This window comes from Malaclemys terrapin, chromosome 5, assembly GCF_027887155.1.
Source record: "Malaclemys terrapin pileata isolate rMalTer1 chromosome 5, rMalTer1.hap1, whole genome shotgun sequence".
Classification (NCBI taxonomy): Eukaryota; Metazoa; Chordata; order Testudines; family Emydidae; genus Malaclemys; species Malaclemys terrapin.
In genome coordinates, this window is record NC_071509.1 from 98810638 (window position 1) to 98833886 (window position 23249).

At 40.2% G+C, this 23249-nt stretch overlaps 1 protein-coding gene and 1 long non-coding RNA gene across 2 annotated transcripts in view; both read right to left on the reverse strand.

Moving 5' to 3' along the window:
- Positions 1–11531, reverse strand: part of LOC128838243 (uncharacterized) — a 53209-nt gene extending 41678 nt beyond the window's left edge. Inside the window, exons 1-2 of the long non-coding RNA XR_008445135.1 lie at positions 11409–11531; positions 4731–4875 (exon numbers count right to left, since the gene is read on the reverse strand). This is a non-coding gene — a long non-coding RNA (uncharacterized LOC128838243). The remainder of the gene's footprint in view (positions 1–4730; positions 4876–11408) is intronic.
- Positions 11532–19664: 8133 nt separating this feature from the next.
- ARSJ (arylsulfatase family member J) overlaps positions 19665–23249 on the reverse strand; it is a 58925-nt gene continuing 55340 nt past the window's right edge. Inside the window, exon 2 of the mRNA XM_054031163.1 lies at positions 19665–22188. Within this exon, the coding sequence (XP_053887138.1) occupies positions 20793–22188 (1396 nt within the window). The 3' untranslated portion in view covers positions 19665–20792. The remainder of the gene's footprint in view (positions 22189–23249) is intronic.

Consider the following 23249-nt stretch of genomic DNA (forward strand, 5'->3'; position numbering starts at 1 on the left):
GCCAGGCTGACTAAGTTTCCCAAAGCTAGAGTGGACCTGTAGCTGAGCCAAGCTCCCAAACTAGGCTCACTATTGTAATGCTGGGGCAGGCCTCATAGCTCCTGAGCCCCACCCCCATTAAACTCCAGCCAGTCAGAAACACACTGAGTCTCAGAGCACTCCAGTCCACTTATATGAAATGCACCCACCCAAATATCTGCATTTGCAAGCCATTTATTTTTCCTTTTTGACCAGGAATCATAGAAATGTAGGTCTGGAAGAGGTAATCTAGTTCAGCCTCCTGCACTGAGGCTGGACCAAGTATACCTAGAACATCCCCGGCAGGTGTTTGTCTAACCTGTTTTTAAAAACTTCCAATGACGGGACTCCACTACCTCCATTGGTAACCTATTCCAGTATTTAACTATCCTTATAGAAAGTTTTCCTCATATCTCCCATTGCTGCATATTAAGCTGATTACTCATTGACCTACTGTTAGTGGACATGGGGAACAACTGATCAACGTCCTCTTTATAACAGCCCTTAACAGATTTGAAGATAGTTATCAGTCCTCCCCTCAGGCTTCTTTTCTCAAGAATAAACATACCCATTTTTTTAACTTTTCCTCAAAGACCAGATTTCCTAACTTTTTATCAGTGTTATAGCTCTTCTCTGGACGGTCTCCAGTTTCGCCACATCCTTCTTATTGTGGCAGCTAACACTGGATCAATACTCCAGGTCAGACCTCACCTGTGTCACGTGGAGCAGAATAATTACCTCCTATGTCTGACATACAACACTTCTGTTAACACACCACAGAATGATACTAGCCTTTTTTGAGCATTAGTCTAATAGAGCATTCTGTGTTTACTGGGCCAAGTGTTGAAGTTTTTATTGGATTTTTTTACTCAGTCTTCAATCAAGGAAAATGCCCACTTATGAAACCTGTCCCAATTAATCACTCAAAGGACTGAAACACACGGATTACTTAATGAAGGTATTTCAATGGCAGTTTTCCCTGTGAAATGTTGATTAAGGATTTCATGATTTGGTCCGTTATCTGCAAAGAGCTACACTATTACACTTCACAACATCCCTCTGGTGATTATCTCCACTTTACAGATGGGAAACGGATACAAAGAGGTTAAATGATATGTCCATGGTTACACGATAGTACAGTGGCGGAGCCAGGATTACAAAATGAGACCCGCTGATTCCACTAGTCAGCATTTCCATACTATTGAAAATAGTCAATAAAACTGATAAACAGCCCTATGAGCTGCATAAGAACAGAATTGTTACAAAAATAATAAACTTAGAAAAGGGTTAACCATTTACATGGTCAACTTAAAGGAAAACACAACTGAGGTTAATTCCATACAGAGGAGCAATTGTGCCATTTATTATTGCCAATAATATTATTGCCATATAGCACCTTCTCATTCAGAGGTATCCTAAAGAGCTTTAGAAACTTTACTCGTGGATTAACAATCCCGGGATGAGATTCTGTGCTGTGTCTCTAATGGTATGTCTACACTGCTGCTGGGAGTGTGTTTCCTAGCCTGAGTAGACAGACATGCACTAGTTTTACTCGAGCAACTGTGCTAAAAATAGCAGTGTCACCAGGGGTAGCCTGGCTGTTGACTTGGGCTAGCTGCCCAAGTACGTAACCGGGGGATCCAGTCAGGTTTGGACTCAGGCAGCTAGCCCGAGCTGCCACCCATGCTATCCTTGGCTATACTGCTATTTTTAGTGCACTTGCTCAAGCAGCACTAGTGCATGTCTGTCTATCTGGGCTGGGAAGTACCCTCCCAGCTGCAATGTAGACAAACCCTAAGAGGTGCAGCGCAGACCTCATAGTCATGGGAAAGGAGGAGATAAGGCAGCTTTAAGACACTTTTTGTCCTCCTGATCCTGGGCTATTAAAGGCTCTGGAGAGGCCCCCAGCATAACTGAGATAGTGTAACTTAGATAGCCCTGGGGACCTGTCTAAGTTAGAAGAGCCAGACTGCCCATGGGGTACAGCACTGCCTGGAACTGAGCATATGAATGGTCCTAGGGAGGCAGCCTTGCTGCTGTTTCCCACGGTGCCTGTATCAAGGGAATCCTCCCTGGACCAGATATGGGGCTTTTAGGGCCTCTTTACATCACTCTGACCCTTTTACATGGCATTAAGGAGTCAAAGTAGGGGTGAGATTCTCACACATATATAGAACTCACTTCGCCCACTGATGAAGTGCAGACATCTCTGGGATGAAGTACAGCAACTGTTTAAGGGTCAAATCATCCCTCCCCCCACACCCCTGCGAAGAGAGGTGGAAGGGTTAAAAAGAACACAAATGTATTCCCTTTATTTCTTTAGATTTATACACCTTCAAAATGGTTCTTATCCATTTGATCTAGGCCTTGTTATTTCTTACAAATACATTTTAAAAAATTTCTCCAACACTACTGAACAATAGTTATACCCTCTAACATGACCCAAGCTAGACAAATGAAAAGTTAATAACTTCCCTTCCTTTCCAACAATTCATCAACTTCTCTATTCTCCCTCACATTCAAATGTTTGTAAAACCTGGCTAGAAAGTACGGGTGGAGGAGGAAAGCAATAGCCAATAGTGTTCCTTTCCATTGGTTTTCTTGTTTTGCCTAATGGTCTAATACTGGCAATATGCCATGTTATAAACTTTCAGCCAGTCTCTTCAAGAGGTCCTTCATAATACTATGTGGGAGCTGTTTAGTCAAGAATCTGAAAGTTTACACAGTCTATAGACTGTACATTTTTCCATGTTTTGTGAAGCTTGACTCTCTGGTGAAGAATCAGAGATCAGTGCATGAAGCTGACGGGGTGGCTTTCTTTTACTTTTTGGGTCATGATTTTTGCATTTCTCTACACTCTCACCTTGGAACGGTTCTATTAAAGGGGAGGTAGAGAATTCATGGTTGGCTTGAATATCCTTGAGGCTGCAAAATTTGGCTGGAAATCTTGCAAGAATGAACTCATGAGGTTTCACGTATTTCCCGCTTCTAGTAGTGCCAAAAATACTTCCAGATCAGCTTTTCTCAGAGTAATTTGGGACTTTCCACCCATAGATGAAGTCTAGAAGTGCAGAGCCAAATGGAAAGGGAAAGCAGAGTGAGAAAAAAGATAAGCAAAACGTATCAGAACCTTCAGAGAGGTTCTATCGAGTTCTAGAAATCAGCAATTTTCGAGGAAGGGAAAGGAATTCTTCCTACCCCCCCTACCAACTAATTATTCCCTATCCCATATGTCCTTCCTTTTGCCCAACATTCTGCTCACTCTCACAGTGAGGGTGCCCTTAGCATTTGTAAACCATTACTGCTTTGCCAATTGCTGGCAATCTCAGCTTAACCTCTCTGAAAAAATGCGTAAGAGTAGAGCTGGGTTTCTTTTAAACAGCTCTTCAGATTTGTGTTTGTAGCTCAGTAACTACTCAGGAAGGCAATTAGGAGCATGGCTTTCATATTCATGATCTTAAAAGTACTGTGCTCTCCTATACTGGGAAAGTCATCCCCTTGGGTTTTTATTTACATTGTGTTCTTGTCATTCAACATCAAGCAATGGTATCATGTTTGGCCTCTAAAACTCAAAGTTAAAAAATGCTAAGCAGTTTGCCGTCCCCCCGCCTCCCAAGCAGGAGAGGTTGCTGTTCTTCAGAGAAACCTGCCTAGAGCAGTCTCAGCTCAGCATGTGTGAAATGTCTCATTTGAGAAGTATTTCCATCTTTAGCTTCTCCAAGGACTTTTGCTCAACTTCTGACCTTTCTAAAATCTACCTTTTAGTCAGCAGCTGAAAAACAGGGGATGTGTTAGAAGCCATTCTGGATCAGTGCCAGAAACTGAGTACTGCAGCATTCTGGTCTCTCATGCAGTATTGTCTGTGGCATAACCCACAAGAACAGCTTCCATGCACTGCAGATTTAATGGGCATAAGCACCCACAACCTCCCCAATGGGAGGGGATGCAAAGGGCCAGTTTGCCCTGGGCCCCATTTGAGTGGGCCCCCAAATCGAGTGGTACTGTGATCCCATGCATTGGGCTGCAAGGCCACTCACTGCAGAGGGACTGCCGGACTGAACACGTTATATTCTTAAAAGCAACGTTTTGCCAACATGACTGCGTCTACACTAAGGACTTCTGTGAGCACCTCTCTGTCAGTCAGGGATCACAGCTCTTAACACCCCTGACCATAGCTATACCAGCAAAAGTCTGTTTGTAGACCTGGCCTAAGCTAGACAGTTATCAGGCAACTTCATACCCATATAACTATGTTGACACTTGTGATTGTATTGGTATAACTATATCAGTATAAGATCACACTGCTAACTGACAGTTATACTGGTACAAAAACCTTTGGCGTAGGCCAGACCTAAGGTGATTAATTTAATTCAGGCTTAATCTGCAGCAAGGGAGATTTTTAACTATGAGGATAGTTAACCATTTGAGTATGCTTCCAAGGGAGGTTGTGGAATATCCATCATTGGAGGTTTTTAAGAAAGGTTAGACAAACACTTGTCAGAGATGGTCTAGGTATACTTGGTTCTGCCTCAGCTCAAGGAGCTGGACTAGATGACCTCTCAAGATCCCTTCTGGCCCTACATTTCTATGATTCTCTGGAGCATATTTCATAGTCTTTCTTCCCAAATCACAAAAAAAGTAGTAAGTCCCACTTTCACCAGCACTAAATTAATTTTGAAAATGACGCCCCCCCTTTTTTCTGTTATACATACATCTCTTCTTATTTATTTATGTAGCTGTCTCTTTTGCAAGAGGAGTAGGGTCTTCTGAATGGGAGTCTGGACTCTGGCATTCTATTCACAGCTCTTCCAGTCTTCTTGTGTGACCATAGGCAATTCTGTACCTCAGTCTCCCCACCTGGAAAATGGGAATAATTATTTTTTATCTCAGAGGATGTTGAGAGACTGAACTCATTCATGTCTACAAAGATTTTTTAAAGTAGAAGATAGCTTATGCTATACAAGTGACTAGTATTTTATTCTCAAACAAAAAAATATTAACTAAATTTTTGGTGCCACAGATTTTTAGTGTGAAATTTACTCAAGTGTAGAAGCCCCTGCAAATCCCTCTGCACTCCTTGCACCCTAAAAGTGGGCATTAAGTGTTTGAGGAAGGATGATCTTGAGGTTAAGGCATGGGGCTAGGACTCAGGACACCTGGGTTCTTTGCCTATCTCTGCCACTAACTTTCCAGGTGGCTTTGGACAAATCTGTGTCTTAGTTGCTATGACAGAGTGCGGGGCACAAGCAATACTCTGACCACTGCAACTCCAATTAGTTGCCCAGAGCACACCTGACTATGGGAATGGCACCCAATAGTTTGATTGGGATGGGCTGGAGAGAGTTCAAAGGCAAATTAATTCATTACCAGAAGGCACAAAAAACATAGGTAGGTAGGTAGGAAGGAAGGAAGGAAGGGGGGGGGATGTCAGTCTTGTAGAGTCAGAGCCACAAGAGATCTTTCCTTTCCTTGCCTCAGGAGCTGAGGCCTTCATCTTACTGTTGGTATAAGGCTAAATAGTATGTGAAGGTGGTGGAAAAGAGTCCTGTAAATAAACCGCACAAGGTATTTTACCCAAAGAAGGTCTCTGAGACATTTGCGGGCTAGAAAGTAGGTGAGACCGAGTCTGCCCTGCCACATCTGCCCATCTGTAAAACTGAGATAAGAATGCTTTCCTGTCTCACAGAGTTGTGAGGATAGATTCAGTAAATGTTTGTAAGGGGGCCAGCACAGAACACCCTAGAAAAACTTATAAATAATAAGATATCTAGGCATGTATGTGATGTTCATCACAGTAGTTTCTGAGTGTGTGTGTGGGGGGGTGTTTAGTGTGGGATGAATTTCATCCCTAATTAATTATAAAGCACTATTTCATACTCAGAACCAGCATAGAAAGTGTGGACACCTCATTTGTCTAAAAAATTAGCTATTCTATTTCCAGTAGTTCTTTGTTATTATTTTATGATATTGGTGTCTCATCTCACAATGTTGAACAAACCCTCCTGGGAAAAGATAACCACTAAAACACTCCAATTATGTAAACTACTACAAGGGCTTTGTTTAAATCTGCTCTGGCACATCTCACTGCTGGAATCAATATATGTTGGATGAGATCCTTGGATTCCTTAGGTAAGGAATAATAACAAAGGGCTTGATTCTGCCACCCTGAATTAGAGTGGCAGGATCAGCCTCTTAGGGTATGTCTACACTACAATTAGACACCTGCGGCTAGCCCATACTACCAGACTTGGGCTCTTGGGCTAAGGGGCAAGCTGGGAGGGTCCCAGAGCTCAGGCTCCAGCCCAAGCCCAAATGTCTACTCCACAGTTAAACAGCCTCTTAACCCAAGCCCCACGAGGCCAAGTCAGCTGGCATGGGCATCTAATTGCAATGTAGACATACCCTTTGTTTTCATTCCTGACCCAAAGTCCTCGGTATTTGGCCAAAAGTATACATTGCAGTACATTGAAACTGGACTGTTTCAAATAAGATTTTGATATTCTTTCGCATAAAAACAAATTGTATTGATGTACACAAACCTGATCCTATGGTAAGAAATTGTCTGACATAGCAACAGCAAAAGGACACACCAAACTAAGTAGACCAGTCCTCCCATGTTCCCCATTGTATTGGCTCCTTGCTTTTAGAAGGGAGAGTGGCAGGTCTCTTGCACAGCTAACATCAGTGATACCAATGCCGTTGCAAGACTCAAGCAGCAGGGGATGCTCTGAGTTCAGTGCTGCCAGTAGTTCTCAGCATTTGAGAAATGCCTCTTCAATTCATTCAGGCCACAATCAAGGCTCCCAAGACTTCTGAACTCCAGCTTCACTCTCCAGGTCATTGAGTTCCTGCTAAACCAGGCAATCAACAGGCTGAAGTATAACCACATGACAGTTATTAAAAAATTAGTACTATCTCAAAAAGTAGCTCTCAGTGGGGAATCATCAAAAGAGGTTGTTTCTACTGGGAATCCACAGAGATCAATACTAGAGCTGATGCTATTCAAATTTTTCCTCAATGATCTGGAAGTAAATATAAAATCAATGTAGATAACATTTGTGGATCAGCAAAGATCAGCAGAGTGGTAAAAAATGAAGAGGACAGGGCAGGCATACAGAGCGATCTGAATCACTTTGCAACCTGGGCCCATTCAAACAAAATATACGTTTTAATATACCTAAATGCTAAGTTATGCATCTAGCAAAAAGAAATGCAGGTCATATCTATAGAAGGGGGGCGGGGGGAAGAGGACAACTGTATCCTGGAAAGCAGCGACTCTGACAAGGACTTAGGGGTCATACTAGACAAACAACTGAATATGAGTTCCCAGTGTTATGCTGTGGGAAAGAAGACTAATGCAATCTTTGGATGTATAACCAGGGGAATAGGGAATAGGCGTAGTTATACAGCATTGGTAAACTGATATTGGAATACTGCATCCAATTCTGGTGTCCAGATTTTTAAAAAGGATGTTGAAAAACTGGAGAGGATGCAGAAAGCCACAAATATTATCTGATGGCTAGAGAAAATGCCTTACAGAGAGAGATTTAAAGATCTCAATCCATTTAGTTTATCACAAAGAAGATTGAGAGATAACTGGATTACAGTGTATGAGTGCCTTCACATGGAGAAAATATCAAGCACTAAAGGGCTTTTTAATCTAGGGAGAAAGGCATAACACAGGGTTCTCAAACTGGGGGTCGTAACCCCTCAGGGGGTCACAAGGTTATTACCTGGGGGGTAGTGAGCTGTCAGCCGCCACCCTAAACTTCACCTCCAGCATTTATAATAATGTTAAATATAAAAAAAGTGTTTCTAATTTATAAGGGGGGGTCGCACTCAGAGGCTTGCTGTGTGAAAGGGGTCACCACTAGAAAACCGTTTGAGAACCACTGATTTAACAAGAATCAATGGAAACCAGACAAATTCAAATTTGAAATAAGGCACACTTTTTTAACAATGTAAACAAACTAAACTATCAAGGGAAGTGGTGGATTCTCCATCTCTTGATGTCTTTATGTCAAGACAGGATGCCTTTCTGGAAGATATGCTTTACTCAAACACAAGCTGTTGGGCTTGATACAGAGGAAACTGGGTAAAATACGATGGCCTGTGATAAACAGAAGGTCAGACTAGATGATCTAATGGTTCCTTCTGGTCTAACATTCTATGAATCGATGAGGAAAGGAGCTCTCTCTCTCTGAGATTGACCTTGAACACATTTCAAAAGAGACCCAACAACAATATTTAGGAAAAGAAGTGTCTTGTTTCAGAGATTATACAACTTTTTTTGAGCTCTGGCATTTCTGAATGGTTATAATGCAGTGCATTTAACAACATGCTGCAAGATGGAAAAGGTCCTTGTTTAATGAGGGACTGAACACTCTCCAATAAGAGCACAGGGCACTCAGCACATCAACTCAAGACTCCTTCATCTCACAGGATCAGGCTTTTACTTTGCTGTCCACTCTCATACGAAGTGTGAGCCTGATGATGACAAATACCCCCACTAAACTGCTTACGGCCAGACAAGGTGCTTTCTGGTTAGTTACAACCCCTAACCGTAGCAAGCTGAGTTTTCAAAATGTATTAGAAATGTTGCATAGTTTTCCTATTGTTAAATTCTCCCCAGCGTGTTGTTGCCCTGTGTGTATTTTCTTATGAAGAAAAGTAAATTTATTCTGGGCCACTTGCACATATTAGCAGAGACCTGCACTTGCACCAGGTGTTCAGTCATGTTCTCCTGTATCTGAAAGCTCCGCCCAAGCTGTTGCAATACAAGAGTCAGCTTTGTTCCATCAAAACCAATGGATTCTTAAAAATGTACTGCATTTGATGTCACAGCTTTTCTATGGGTAAGCAGGAAGCCAAGTAAAACAGGAAGGCAAGTCATCTCCCACCTCCCAAAACCAGTCTTAAACATGGTATCATGATGTTGCCAGAGAAATGTCAAAGGCCATGTTTTCAAAGGACTTTGATATGCATGCAAACACAATGCATTTGCACACATATATGTAATGTATTTAATTCTATATCTCTCATTGGCACTTCTGTGGTCCCCAGTTACCTCATGATACCATATTTATCTTCACAACAACCCTATCATATAGAGGTAATTACTGTTATCCCAATTTTTTCCAAATGGAAGCTGCAGCACAGAGGATAAGTGACTTGCCCAAGGTCTCTCAGGAAATTTGTGGCAGAGCACAGACTTGAACCCAACTGTCCCAATTCACAGCCTGACACCCTAACCAAATATCAGGCACTCTAGTTAGATGCATGATCATCTGATTTGTGCACAGAAATTCAGGTCACATGAACAGATCATTGTAGTAAAAGAGAGAGTGTCACCTCTATCAGGTAGCATAGAATTGATTATCTAACTCCCTAATATCCCTTTTTTCATACACTACTCATACCTTCCACATCTCTTGACTCTCTGTCTACTGATTCCCAAATATCTGGGCATATTTGTTGTTACCCAAACACGGATTATCATTTGTGAAGAGCAGATGATGATGATGTGCAGATCAGATAATCTACTGATGATCATATTCTCTACTACATATTTAAAACCTTGGAAATGGGGAAGATATGGCTGCACCTGAGAGAAGCTAGCACTTATAATTTAAAAGGAATCAAAGAAAGGTACCGAAAATTGCATCCTGATAAGCCTCCTTGTCTTTAGCACTATACTAGTACTATAAACACTGACAGGAACATGAGAACAGCACCCTATTGGTGGATGCTAGGCATGAATTTATGATAAGATTATGTAAAGCACTTTCTTGAATTTCTTTACGGCAATACAGTGAGTGATACAGGAGAGGATGGACATTTAGGACAGTTCAGCAGGCTGAAGGCTCCATGCTCTTTTCCATTCTGAGGCATAGAGAGGAGCAAAAGAGAAGGCAAAGGTTATGGGTGAAATCATGGCCCTTTTGCAGTCAATAGCAAAACTTCCATTGACTTCAATAGGGCCAGGATTTCATCCTCTATGTTTAGGAAGCACTTAGGAGGCAGAGTGGGTGGAAAAAAAGAACCAGTAACAGCACAAGCACTCAGCTCAGTCTCTGCTTGCTCATTATACTGGAAATAACTATTGCAAGTCGGGCATTCTCAGTGTCTAAACACAAACTTTATAGTTAAACCACTTCCTGACCAGTCACCTGACACTCAGGCTTATGAAGTGGTAGAAAGCCCCCCACCTTCTCAGAAAAGGATGGTGGGAATGGAGTCAACACTGCATGTTCTCCTTTCTTGGGAGCCTGGTGTTCGCTGGGGCAAGCGAAGATGGAAGCAGTGACCTACCACATAAGAGGATTTTCCAGCAGAAAGCCACACAGTTATTAATAATGTTGGGAACAGAATTAACCCTATGGCTTCAAAACTGATTCTTTTCAGAAGAAGGGGAAAATAGCTAATGGCAGGTCAACTCCCATGGAAGCTGTGCTGACAGGAGGAGGAGACTGCTGAATAACTGGAGCTCTGTAGGGTCATAACCTGATTTCCTTGAGGTCATAGAGTTCACAGCCATGCCCCGTGCCCCCTCCATGCTTCCACTAATCCTTCCTCATAGAGGGTAGAATTTGTTGCATTATGGCTTTCAAGCCATGGGGATTTTTGATTACTTTCCCCCTCTGTCCTTTAGGTTTTACTGTGGGTGTGGATCACAGAGGTCTAACTTTCAAATCTACAAGATTTACATGTATAGTGTGGGGGTGAGTTACTTGTGTGCATAAAATACTGGCTTGGTAAATAGAGTTTGCATGAGGGCATAAGCAGTCTGAGATGGGTGGAGGTCATCAATAAAGTGCCACTAGATCTCTCTCAGATAGTTTAGAAGGAAATGTGGTAAAACATGATGAAATCCTCAAATGAAACAAAGGCAGGAAGGCAATGAGTATAAGAGAAATGGGCAATCAAAGTTTGAATGACTTCAATAGGTTGTGAGAGCCCAGAGATAACTGGTTCATATTGTTAGCCCAATTGCTTAGACACTATATGGCGTCTTGCGGGGTGTTTCCGTTAGGAGAAATTGATGATAGGGTCAGGTATTTCTTTGATACAATCCTGTTTATTTACAAAGAATGTGGAAAGTTCCATTTCCCTGAACACAGCAGGAATCAAAGAACAGGAGGCAGTTTCTTTGCTCACAATTCCAAGCCTCTTTCCAGCCCAAACTCTGCCCCAAAAGCTCCATCTCTTCACTTTCTCCTAGTGCTCTTGCTGTCTGCTTGTTTGGGGGTTTGGTTTTTTTCAGAAGTGCTTCTCACACGTACACATCTCCATCTAACAATACCCAGTGAAAAACCTCCACCAACATAGCTAAATTGGCTCCTATTATCTCAGCTAATTTTACCCCAAAAAGGAGTTTAACTGCTTCTTACCTTTATCTTGAACGAAGGGCAGCTGTCACACACAACTTCAACAACTCTCCATAAGTAGACACACATTAGTAAGAACAGATAGATGTTGGCTTTGTGGCCACCTGGATCATTCGTTCATCGCTGGTACCTCACTCTCCTGAAAATTAAGTGCAAAAACCCTCCTGAGAATGAAGTGTCAGTTCAAAGTTGGCTCATTTCTGTCTATCCATAAAATTGAACATTTTTAAAGAGGTCCCCCAGTATATACCTAATAGCTCACTTAATGTTAGAGAAGACCTTTAGTAAATAAAAGCTCTTCTTCTGGCCCTTCATCAGTCTATAAGAATAGGTTTAAAGTCCTCAAGTGGTCTTCAAATTAAACACATAGAGGATGACTTCTTTTTTGCAATTAGATAATAGGATAAATTACTCTACAGAAGACTCTGGCAATCCTCAGTGAATGCACTGAACTGTGCTTCTATTTATATTCTTTTAAAATGGCCCTTTACACACTTGCACTGGAAAAATATTCATACATTTAAAAGACTGAATTTCTTCTGAGTGCAGTTAAGTATTAGCCAGTTTTCCCCTGCAGAAGCAAATCTTAATTAAAAAAAAAAAAAAAAAGTAATCATATGGCTTGTTGTATTATTTCAGATGGTTTAAATTGACCCAAAAATCAAAAGTGTTAAGAAGATCCTAATTTTCCAATATTAAACCGTTTTAAACAAGATTTGAGTTTGGTATACAGAGACCTCAGCCTGTGTAATATCATGGCAAACACACTTTTTAACCTTTTATTAAAAGATACAAAAAAATTAATCACAAAATGTTTGGTATTGCAACAGCTCTTGGTTCAGGTGGTTTGAAATTCAATTCAGAGTCACTTCAGTAGCAGCCCTGAATTAAGCTGGCATTTTGTTCACATGGGGAATTACCCAAGATGTTCTTTCAATAAAAGTTTGCTTTAGCACCTTAACCTTCAACAATTTAAAACATTTCATTTTTGCTACTTTTGCTTTTTTTTTAAATTCTTTACATTAAAACTTTGAAGTTATTACCATTTACAAAAGCTATAAACATTAAAATTAACAAAAGAAAATGGGAAAACAAATCAAAGCATTTGTTAAAAAGTTTTTAGACGAATTATCAATTGCTATAAAACAATTGTTAACTCTCTCTTATTTTTGAAAAAAAAATGTTTACTTTGCATGCTTATTCCAAACCAGTTCAACACATTTAAGGATTTTTAAACCAATTTTGAAAACTACTGCTTGTTTGTCAAGATGCCATTTCTGAGTATATATTAACCCTTTAGAATGTAAAAAATGTATTAATTTAGATGGAATATATGGGCTCAAAGAGTCAAACATGTTAACATGATCCAGAAATTGTCCAACATTAAACAGTTTTAACCAAGGTTTTGGTTTGGTATATAGCAGGGGTTCTCAAACTGGGGGTCGGGACCCGTTAGGGGGTCACGAGGTTATTACATGGGGGGTCGCAAGCTGTCAGCCTCCATCCCAAACCCCGCTTTGCCTCCAACATTTATAATGGTGTTAAATATATAAACAAATGTTTTTAATTTATAAAGGGGGTCGCACTCAGAGGCTTGCTATATAAAAGGGGTCACCAGTACAATAATTTGAGAACCACTGGTATATAGAGATGTCAGCCTGCTTAGTACCATGGCAAGCACATCAGTAAAATTCCTTTTAACCTTTTATTAAAAAGATACAGAAAAAAAAAGGAAAAATAGTTAAAGCATTTGAAATATAAAGTATTAAGTCTTTCATTTCAACAATATCCCTTGTTACCTTTCCCTGGTAAGAAAGAAAACCTCCCTGGCAGGACAATCTCTTAGCTGGCATTAAAATGGTAATAATTGGCCCTTTGGGGAAAAGAGAAGTTAGTTGAGATGGACTGGAGCTGATGTTGTTAAGACAAAGACAAAACAGGACAAATACACAAAAGGGAAAGAGAAGAACAGCAAAGATAGAAGAAAGCAGCTTCTTTCTCTGGTGTTGACTCTCACTTGTGACCTCGCTGCTGGAACAAACACAGGTACAGCACACAGTCTTATCAGCCAGTCCAAGACCTGGCAAACTTGTAATGGGCTGTTTAGGGAATTGTTTTTAGCTGTCTCTTTCTGATCACAAATGTAAAGCAGTGTTGCAAAATATACAAATGTGTCCAGCTTAGCTAGACTCTTATTAGACAAAAGGAAAAAGGAGAAGGACTGGAAAGACAAGAAATAAGGTGGGGAAGGAAAAGTGAGTGACAAAGTATGACATCCCAGGTGGTATTTGGGATTTAGTCAAAGCCAGTGGCAGTAGCAATACCATTTGGCTCCCTTCCTTCACCTGGTCTGGTCAGGGACATCTCTCAAGATTAGGATGAAAAAGGTATGGGGGACCATGAAACAGTGGGGGTTGCAGCCATCATGGAGGAGCTCGCGCCTTCCCCTTCTCTCACCTTTCAGTGAGCCAGCATTTCAGTAGTCCTGCTGCTATTTTTCTTACCTCCCTAAGTCTCTTTCTGAGGAATCTAAAAGGGAGTGATGGGCAGAGTAACCTGTCCTCTCATTATTTTATCCATCAATTAGGCCAACGTTTGATACACCGATTTTGGTTCATTGGTTTTTCATTCCCACACTTCTCTTGTTTACCCGGCAGGATCTTGACATAATTCTTGAGTTATATCAGTAAGCCTTTTTGTTTTACACTAATTCAGATTTCTTTCTCCTTTTGTACCTTTTCCCATCAACAGCTATTGTTATAGGTTATTGTGACATTTATAAACTTTCACTCACTTTTTACAGTTGAGCTCATAATTAGGGTTAATCTGTAGGCTTTGTCACAACAGGCCTTGTCAAGTGATTAACAGAAACGGTCTTTTAATCAAATCTAAAGATCAGCATCAAACATTACATATGTTCCTTCAAGTTCTGCAGTAATTGAATGTGATTAAATACTTGACTTTTACTGAAACACCTAGGTTTTTTAATTAGACATTTTAAAAATATGTTTTTCAGAAAGTGTTGGAGTGACATCGCAGGTCCTTATTCTCCTCCCATTATGGAAATAGACAAAAAGGTAAATTAATAAGCTATGTTACTTAGAAACTGTCTTTCTGACTGTAATTTAACTAGAATTAACAAGGTAGCTTGAAAACACACACACTAAAGCTGGGGTTCTCAACCTTTTTCTTTCTGGGGCCCCCCCAACATGCTATAAAAACTCCACGGCCCACCTGTGCCACAACATTTTTCTGCATATAAAAGGCAGGGCATTAGGAGGTAGCAAGCAGGGCAGTTGCTACTGTGAAACTAAGTTGCTCAGGCTTTGGCTTCAGCCCTGGCTGGCGGCTTGGAACCCCAGGCTTTTGCCCCATGCAGAGGGGCTTTGGCTTTTTGCTCTGGGCCACAGCAAGTCTAATGCCAGCCCTGCTTGGTGGACCCCCTGAAACCTGCTCAGGGCCCCCCAGTGGGCCCGGAACAGCTGGTTGAGAACCACTGCACTAAAAAACAGAGCTATGCTGTAATCTTAATTCACATTCAGGCACTCATTTGGTTCCTATGTGGTGGTGGCGGTGGCTCTGTTTACATCTGTTATCATTAACTGTCTCAGTAGAGGTGACAAGCAGCATGATGTAGAAAAAGAGGTTTCACTTTTTTCTGATGGCCTTCCTCCTTAGATCAAAAATCTTAATTCATCAAAGCATTTAAGCATGTAGTTAACTTCATCCCTATTCAGCAAAACACTTAAGAATGTACTTAATTCCACTGAAGTAAAGTTAAGCATATGCTTAAGAACTTTGCTGAATAGGGCCGGGCTACTGAATTGGGTACTGAGTTATCTCAGAGCAAAAATAAGTCTTACGATCCTCTTCATGGTAATTTGTGTCTTCTGCCATTCCTAGGAAACCAGGAAAATAAACAATAGAGTACTAGAACCAAGTGAATGTTTGATTTTCCATATAATATACATTCACCAAGCTGTGATGTTTGGACACATCAGTAGAGGTTTTATCAAAGAGAAATAAAAATGAACCGAATTATCTCAATTTTAGATTCCAAAATGCGGGAAAATACCAGGAGAAAGATTATCATCCATGTGTAATATAGTGAGGTGGGTTTTTTTTTTTTTTTTTTTTTTTAAGTGGAATGCATGTGGGGGGGGGGGCAGGAGGGGCAGCGGTTATTATATATTTTTGTAATTTGAAAATTCAGTGCTTGTGAAAGGTGCTGTAATGCCAACTGTCAGGACTGATGCCCTCTATTTATTCACAGAATAGGAAAAGAAAGCGTCCCATACTGTCTTGCCTCGGGGAATTGAATTAATTTTGTCCCGAATAGACACTCCTTGTGAGGAGGGTGTGTAGCTCATTTAGATTTGAATCAGTAACCAAGAGATGAAAAGATTCATATCCCACTATCAATCCCTCACGTATCTGTGTGCTGAATAGATCGAACATTGATATTCAACTCAATACATTTGGAATATAAGGTAAATAACACTTGATTCACTAGGCTTAAAATGACTGATTAACATCCATAGGAATTTAAAGATTTTATTGTGACAACCAGAAGGCACCTGTATTGTTCTGTGAATGTAACAAACAATGAAAATTACAAAGCAGGTGCAGAGAGCATTTTCAAGAATTCAGTATAAAAGAAATGTTAAATCAAAGTGTGGACCCCTCGCTCATAACAAGATCTCCGTGCGTGAAAATGTTATTGCAAAAATGTAACGTGGTTGTTTCTAGCTCTTTTTTAAAATTGAACAACAGCCAGACTTTTCTTAAATTTTGGTGTTAAAGGGCAACTATCCAAATATACATGGGGTTCCTGAGGGTGTTTGTATATGGAATGTGTGAGGGAGAGAAAAAGGGGGAAGTTAGGAACGTGCAGCAAAACCATAAAATAATTAATTTTCAATGCTTGGTGATGTCTAGACAATACCTCAGATTCCTCATGAAGTTTAGTTCTGTACAGATGGAAACATGAGTGTTCTTTACCAACTTGATCTCAAAATCCATTACCTCAATATGAAAGGGAAGATTTGCTTGCTTTACTGGCATAGTCCACTTTTCAAAAATGCTCATGTCTCAAAGGCTACAAGGATCTGTTGGATTGCTTTAGCTGTTAATGCATCCATTAGTGATGACAAATCATCTTCAGAGCCTGAGTCTTTTCCCCACATCCCACAGAATGAGTCACATACAGAGACTGTCATTTTAAAGAATCATTTACCATTCATAACATGCACTTCCACTTATCTTTGTTTTATTTGCAGCAAGGAAACTCTTATGCCTCCAGTTTCACGTCACGCTAAATCCAAAAAAGCTAACTCTCAATAGTGGATAATAAAACCATTTAGCATTTTTTAAAGCACTGAATGGGGTTTTAGGTAGGAATTGATGAAGGTTGAGAAACAAAATACTGAAAAGGACAGGATTAGGCGTCTTCATATCTGCCAGCTTTTCAAATGAAAATGAGGGTTATGTACAGTATCTAAAGATGATGTGTCAGGAGCCAGGGGGTGTTTTCCCTCCAGTTCTTTTCCCTCCCTTAGATTCCTCTCTTTTCTCTTACCTGCCAGTTCTGCTTTTCCTTCTGCACGGTGCTGCAGTGAGGAAGTACTGAACTGCGGGGTTGGGGCTAAGGAAGGAAAGCAGCTTTCATCTCTCACAAAAACACGGTCACCAAGAGTACATGGGAAGAGGAAGAAAAGAAGCATCTGTCTTCAATATGGTGTTTCCAAGGCTCCTGTAGACAGTGTTGATGCCATGTGAGGACGTTCAAACCAACCCACATAGATGATGCCAGCCCCATCTTGTCCATGTGCCCATGATAGGATATGGTGAACAGCAGCCCATATAACAAAAACCTTATTCTTCCTTTAAACACTTCAAAAATGGGTAATGAAACTGCTCTGAAGGGTCAGAGGGTGCAAGACTTTCTTTCTTGAAAATGTAAATGCAGGCCTGTCTTTGCACACATTTTTCAGCTTCAAAAAAGTAATGCCTTTTCTCCTTATTCCTGTACAATATCCAATGGGCCTTCCAATTTTGCTTTGGAATATGGGATTGTTGTCTAAGCAACTCTGGTTACCTCTGCTGAGCTGGCTGCTGTGTTCAACTCTAATGACTTCCGACAGTATGAGCAATACATTCTTAGGCACATTCGACTTTGTGAGTGAGTGAATGAGTGTTGAATACACTATCACACAACAGCTCAGTAAAGAGAATGTCTTATTGAAGACACATATGGTTGAAGATCATGGAGAGGAAGCTGTGGCTGAAGGGGTCTATTGCAGGTTGGAAGAATACGCTGTATGCTATGAGAAATGAGAAGAACCAAGCTGGACTGTGAGTAAATAGGGCAAAGGCTAGAAGTGATTGGGTGATTGTAAAGGTTTGGAAACGTTCAATAAAAGATTCAGATATGCTTCCAAAAATTTCAAGGCTTTTTTAAACCCAACTTTCAACCCTGCTGAGCTTTGCCCACTAGTTTAACTGTACCTAACCTCTTGACTTGAATAGGACAGCAGAACTAAAATCGAATGCAATCTTTAGAAAGTATGCACTGGTAGCAACCTCTGGTTTTATAAATGTTTTCTCCTGTGGCATATGTAGAATATATATAAGAATATAGAGACTTCTGATCCACCATTATACTTTATGCTAATTACATTCAAGGAGTTCTTCCTTTGCTCTGTAACTGAACAAAATGAAATAATGGAATAAAACATTGTCATATAATAATGGTCTCTGGTTTCTTCTGACCAGTAAATGTCAAGACAACCACAAAACTTATTTTCAAAGGGGGCGTCACTGATTGTACGATGATGGCATTTTACTACCATGGACTTTATTTATATTAGCCAAGGAAATTGATGGAGAAGCTGTCCTTTCTGTCTGCTAGAAATTGGTGTGATAAAATGAATTAGCCGCTGCACTATTATTGAAGAGCTGTGTTCTAAGCAATTGAGAGAATAACTTATGTGCTTTAGCCATTAAGAGATAAGCTCATCTCAGTCCTGCCAAATATACAAATTGTCCCTATAGACAGGGCCGCCCGGGGGGGGGGCAAGTGGGGCAATTTGCCCCAGGCCCCGGGCTCTGCAGGGGCCCCGCGAGCCCTGGCCCAGTGGCGGTCTGGGTCTTCGGCGGCATTTCGATGGCGGGGGGCCCTTCAGTTGCTCCGGGTCTTCAGCAGCATTTTGGCGGCAGGTCTTTCAGTGCTACCGAAGACGTGGAGTGACTTAACGGCCCCCCACCGCCAAAATGCCGCCGAAGACCCGGACTGCCGCCGGGTGAGTACAAGCGCCGCAGCTCCCCCGCTTTGCCCCAGGCCCCCTGAATCCTCTGGGTGGCCCTGCCTATAGATTACATATTTTTGGTCCTTTCTACAGGACAACTGAGAAACCTGTTTTTTTAATGCTGGGCTCAGGTCACAACGCAGGGGTATTTCACATGAAACCAAAGAGTGATTTGTGTGCGTTAAGAAATCTCCCTGGCACTACAGTGTTTTAAAATCATCTTCTTCTTTCCTGATTGACCTTATAATTTTGATTACCCAAATCCAGATTCTCACAGTAAACGTAATTCTAGGCCAATATTTTACTCCTTTTATTTTTTAAAATGTCCAAACCCCATTCAAGTTTACATATTTGACATATGTTATGAAAACTTCTCAGGGTTGCCTTAAAAATATTTCAGGTCTATCCCTGAAGACAGAAAAGAAACTACACTTGCTTCTGACGCTGTGTTGACGATGGTTTGATTTTGATGAAATTATATAAATTTGCACTTGGTAAGGCAACTCCCATCTTTTCATGTGCTGTATATTTATACCTTTCTACTGTATTTTTCACTCCATACATCTGATGAAATGGGTTATAGCCCATGAAAGCTTATGTCCAAATAAATTTGTTAGTCTCTAAGGTGCCACAAGGATTTTTCGTTGTTTTATTCATGGGAACTCTGAATTACATTATCTGCTGTAATACAGCAAGGTTAAAAAAGCCAGTGTAACCATCCATCTGGGTACTGGAGAATTCTTCATTAGCATCCTTGGAGATAAGGACAGTTTTAATAGTGTCCTGAAGTCAGTAACTCTTTGAAGGTCAGAACTGTATCTCAGAAATGAAATGTCAAATCAAACCTGCATTTAAAAAAAATAAATAAACCAAAACAAAGCTCATCATTTAAAAAAATCAAGAACTGAATTATGACCTTCAGTGCAAAGGAGAGGCAGAATACTTTTATGAATGCCATAAAAATAAAATATTTTAATAGATATATAAATAAAAGGTTTAGAGTAGACTTCCCCCCCAAAAAATACATAAAGCCAGTCTAGCTTCCATACAGAAACTGAACAACAATATTTCAAGTGACTACTGAGTCAAATAATCACTTTGATACATTCAAATTAATTGGAGGCAAATACATAATGAAATGATGTACCTGAATCTTTCTTCTTTTGCATCTTATCAGTATTTACAGTAATTTGTGTTTTTACAGTACTATGCAGATTTGGATATGTAAAATAAAACCCCTAATGATAGAGCAAATCAAATCAAATAAAACAAAAAGGTGGCTTGCATCACCCAATGTGAAAGCTTTAATACACGTGAAGTAATTGACTTGTGTTGTAAAATAAATTATGTTTTTATGTACTGTAGCAGAGTTAACTTAAAGTGTATAAACATTACATTCATTTTGGTGGTGTTCTCAACGACTACATCTCTGCCTATCCCTATGGTAAATAATATGAGACATGCGCTAACTGATTCTTGTGTGTGCTTTTGTTTTTATTGGAAAACAGTGTAACCTAGCACCAAAAAAATCTCCCATTTATGTAGGACAATTTAATTAAAAGCAGCTTTTTAAAAAAGTATATGGACTATTAGGGGGCTTAAACTTTTGCTGTGCTTAATTAAAAAAAAAAATCACATAATGGTGACTACAATCCAATATAACCTAAAATGAGAATCAGATTTTGGGTTTTACTTCTCTCTATAGATCATCTTTATCTGTTTGGGAATATCTACCATTTTCCATACCTTTATTGAAATATATAGTCTATTTTGGGCATGGAATCACCCCACCAAGTATCCTTCAAACAGAAAAATACTGGAACTGAGAGTTATTTCCATTGTTATATGGAATGTAGCTATGATGGGAAAACATCATTTGTGCTGAAGAGAACGTTTGCCACATGGGCATTTATATATTCTTCAGGTAGAGCGTCAGGATAACTTGTGCTAAACAAACCAGAAGGGGAGATTTTTCATTCAATCATAGTGCAGAGCTGGTATTTCTACTCTGGTGGAATGTCAGGAGCTCCTGAAAATTGGAGCAGACTGAGTTAGGTTTATGCAATGACAGTAGTTGATCCTATCTACCAGCAAGGTGCAAACGGCAATGTAAGGACTGTCCCTTTTTCTGACTTGTTTTTTTCTTGTTCTTCTTTTGTTTATTCTCTCCCTTAATTTTACCTGGCTTCTTTTTCTTCTGATCCTCCTTAAACCATGGGCCCCAGACTCCTCCATTGAGTTTAGGGTTACTTCTAGGGTCTTTGGCTGGGTATCGAACAGGAACTGCAGTCTTATTGAACTGTGAAAGTCTCCGCAACAACTGCTTCACTATATCCGGATACTTACCAGAAAGGTCCACTCGTTCATAGGGGTCTGCAGTTATGTTAAAAAGCCACACTGTTTTGCCAGCCATCCAAGAAACTCGTTCGTTATGCCAGCGATTGGGGCCAGCATTGCTAAAAGATTGAGGAGGGACCCAGTCACTGTATCCAGGATTTCCTGTCAGTAGTTTCCAGTGGTTTACTCTGATTGCTGACTGAACTGCTGTGTTCCAGATCCCAAAGCCTGCTGCCCATGAGCCATTTTTGGCTTTGGTGTAAATGGGGTCAATGTTGTGTAAAATGTCCACCCTTGGGGAACGTCTGCCTTCACTTACGGTCTCCCATATATCATAGCCATCCAACTGGATGTCCTCATCAATCTGCCCTTCTGCCAATGTGATCAAAGTGGGGAACCAGTCTGTGATGTGCACAAGCTCCTTACACACAGACCCTTTGTTTTTCAGAAGGGGGCTATGGACAAAGCCAACAGCACGGATTCCCCCCTCCCAATATGACCCTTTGCTTCCTCTGAGAGGCCAGTTACTTCCTCCTGCCATTGGTTGCCCACCATTATCTGAAGAGTAGATGAGAATGCTGTTGTCATAGTAACCATACCTCTTTAAAGCAAGGGTCACATTGTTGATGGCTTCATCCAAACAGGCCAGCATGGCAGCATATCTCCGCCTGTTTATATTATTAATTGATCTGTAATGTTCAAAATACTTGCCTGGTGCCTGTAGTGGAGAGTGAACAGCTTGGTAAGCAATATATAAAAATATTGGGGTCCTGGGATTATGAGAGGCTAAGATTTGTTGTACTTTTTGTGTGTACATCTGTGTTGAATATATGCCATTGTCATGATCCCAAGCTGCATTGTCATTCTCATATAGGTCATAGCCACATATCCCAGGGCTGTCACATTTGTAGTGAGTGTAATAATCCCCACTGCCCAAGAGTGAGCCAAAAAAAGAATCAAATCCTCTTTGTGTCGGCATGCATTCTTTACGGTAAAACCCCAAGTGCCATTTGCCAACCATGTGTGTTGAGTAGCCAACCTCCTTCAGCTTCTGAGGTAGAGTCACATTATCCAGAGGTAAACAGTTAGGCTGGGTAGGCCTTATGACAGAATGCTGAAGGCCTGTGTGTATCTGGTATCTGAAAAAGACAAAAAAGGAGAAATACATATTAGACAGAGTGGAGAGAAAAGAAATGTATGTGGACACATCCACAAACAAGAACACACATGCAATAAATAGTAACAACAAAAGTTCCTGCACAAAACAGTCATTGTTGGAAATGTTTTAAAAACATAAATCTCAAAGAATAATGAGATCATGCCAAGACATTTGTCGAAACAAGAAAATGGCATGTTTTACTTTAGAAATGTTTAAAGGTTAATAGTCAATCTTTTCAATATACTCTATATACACTAGGACTTGTGAAAAACTGACAGTGTTCTACACCTTCTTGTGCCTGAATATTTCCTTAGTATTTGTCTGAGTTAAACTGTAAACTCTTGAGAGCACAGATCTGTTTTTTTTTTAACCTAGTCTATGCAGAGCTGTGTGGAATTACTATATACTATAGAAATAATAAATAACTATAAATCCACCAACATTAAAGCTACTAAAGAAGGCACTGTGCAGCATTATGCTGTCTTTTACAATGTGCCATAGCCTCTAACAGGGGATATTTATACAAGCTGATGTAGATCTGGCAATTGAAAAATAAGAACGAAAACTTCATCAACAGATTTCTATTTGCCTTATTGTTATTTTGGTCATATATACAGCATTAGAGTTCAACATACAAGCCCTGACCTTGTTCAACAGCCAAGTTCTCACCTTGCCAAACTATTCAAATAAACATCTCCATATGTCTGTCATCTCTAAATAGTCAGTTACCCAAAATATTTACTTATCTGATAACACCCAGATTTGCTGCACCATTCTTGTCCGCACAGAAATCTTTCCCCATGTCCCTGTCACATTTGGCTTAGAGAAAATTATGTTGTAGAATATATATTTATGTAAATGTGTTAAAAGTCCTCATACTTTACAGGTGGTAAACAAATCTACAGAGTGCATATATACTGTCTTGTACTGTGAACAATTAGCAGCATTTTATTTAAATTGTACAATAATGAATTCTGGATTATAGTGGATTCCTATAAAATACATATGACATCCACATGACTAGAAAATGAAGTAAATGTG